At 41.3% G+C, this 2,113-nt stretch overlaps 1 protein-coding gene across 2 annotated transcripts in view; it reads right to left on the minus strand.

Moving 5' to 3' along the window:
• The window catches only part of HNRNPDL (heterogeneous nuclear ribonucleoprotein D like), a 6,652-nt gene continuing 4,539 nt past the window's right edge, over positions 1 to 2,113 (minus strand). Inside the window, exons 6-7 of one of the 2 annotated variants that reach the window (XM_018559006.1) lie at positions 538 to 699; positions 1 to 81 (exon numbers count right to left, since the gene is read on the minus strand). In XM_018559006.1, the coding sequence (XP_018414508.1) occupies positions 11 to 81; positions 538 to 699 (233 nt within the window). In that variant the 3' untranslated portion in view covers positions 1 to 10. Of the gene's footprint in view, positions 82 to 537; positions 707 to 2,113 lie in introns of both variants that reach the window. The other variant, XM_018559004.1, reaches the window with a different exon arrangement.

Below are 2,113 nucleotides of genomic sequence, written 5' to 3' on the forward strand. Positions count from 1 at the left end.
TTAAAAGCCATTAATAAGGCTGGTAGTTATTTTGGTGACTTCCACCTCCTCTAGAAGCCTTGCCATAGGTGCTTTGCTGGCCTGCGGTAAAACGAGATACAAATTACAAAACGGAAGAGATCACCTGTAAGGTTACTTTAGATGGTGAAATACCAGCAATGTAGCGGCGGCAAGTAAACGAAAAAGAAAAAAAAAAAAAAGTTACTGGTAAGTGTTCAAACATGTACACTAAGACACTATGGTTTGCCTTTATAAATGGACCCCTGGTATGCAAACACTTTGTACGGCCATTCGCCTTGCAAATGTATGAACATTAATTTCCTATGCTCCTAAGAGCAATCTAGTAGTATTCAATTAATACATTTGGCTTGAGGAAAAAATAAGATTGAGAATGTTTGTTTTTTGTTATTCACACAATATGAACATTCAGCTGTACATTTAGAAACAATTCCCAGGGACATTTGCCAATGTGAATTGTTTCCAAACACAGCCCCTAGTTTTTTTTTTTTTATCAGGTTTACAAATTTCTGAACTCACCACTGTAGTCTGTGTAACCTGGTTGGCTGTATCCACCATAGTTTCCATAGTTGTAGTTTGAATAGTCGTATCCGCCATAGTTGTTGTAGGAGTCATTTCCATAGCCCCCATATCCTTGATCATAATAGTTATTGTAACCTTGGTTCCAGCTCTGGCCTTGACCTTTAAGTGAAGCATGATAAATCTCAGAGCAGTTCCAGCAACATCAAAAAGGCACTTTGCTTTGTCATCACTGCAATTTTGCTTTAAAATGAAATATTTTAAGTTTTAGATGGAGTAAGCGCTTATGCCTGTGCCCCCTTTGGGGAGATGCATGTCCACCTTCGTAAGCCATTAGCAATATCAAGTTTTCTTCAGTGAAATTCAGTCTGACACCAGGGTCAGATTTTAAAGCAGGCTGTAATAAGATGCCCACCGTGTGTTTCTGTGTAACACAATCACCAACTCTGCCTTTACACACAATACACCATCCAGGGGGGTTGCCACTATGAATACTACTGAACAGGGTTGGAGAGCTCAGTTGTGATTTATACACATTGCTTGTACTGCAGTGGCCATTTCCATGGGGATACGAAGAGGAAAGACAACCCCCCAAAAAAGCAAAACAATCTTGTTTATATATAGCAACTGCCCACTTCATTTACCACTATGTACATTGCTGGCATAGGCTTTTTATTTTTGAATACCTCTGCAAAGGTGGAAATGGGCTGCAAGTCCCTGTCTGGGTGATTTAGAAGGAGGGGAGTTAACAGACGGCAATACCAGAGATTGTTAGCCAATGACTGCCTGGATAATGTTGTTAACTGGCCCAACAAGCACTGGTGTACCAAATACATTCTAGAGTAAAGCATTTAATGGCACCAGAGCAATTGACTACCTGCAGAATAGGCAGCTGTTCAGCAAAAGCTCAAGCATAAAAAAACCTAGAGTAGTTTTCAGGAAGGATGCATTTTACCAACTAAAAAGCAGTAATTTACATCCACGTGTATTCTGTCAGAAGCAGAATTTGTTCCAAGACAGATTCTATTCCCAATCAGAGCAATTGGAGAAATAAGCCCATTTTGGTAGATATTCCAAACCAAGGTTTATACAAATCGGACTATTTTCCTTTATTGCAAACATCCTTTGAAAATGAAAGCCTCTGCACATTAAAAATCCAGACAGGTGCCATCCCTGCTCACCAAGGGTGCTAGTGTCTAGTAGGAATGCCACCTTTTCCTGTAAAAACTGGCCTTATGATCTTTTTCCTACAAAACGGTCAAAGTCCATTTTTAGCAGCCAGGTGACCTATGGAGGCATGTCCCTCCCCTGACCCAACCAGCTGCCAACTCTGCTCACTGAGGGGGAAGTTTGGTGGCAGTGCCGTGTGTCTCTCTACCAACCCAGACAGGTGCTATTCCTGCTTACTGAAGGCGGTGGTATGTCCTAACAATCATGTCTCTCCCCTGCTCTAAAACGAGGAAAAACTCCAAAAGAAAAACAAATTCTAAATTCCTGCAGGTCTCCACTTCTGTCACCATTTGGGAGATCTTTCCTTCCTGTCCTATGCAACTTCTACAAAAGAAATGGGGGGGGG

The sequence above is a fragment of the Nanorana parkeri genome, unplaced genomic scaffold (genome assembly GCF_000935625.1).
Source record: "Nanorana parkeri isolate BGI_ZX_2015 unplaced genomic scaffold, ASM93562v1 scaffold374, whole genome shotgun sequence".
NCBI lineage: Eukaryota > Metazoa > Chordata > Amphibia > Anura > Dicroglossidae > Nanorana > Nanorana parkeri.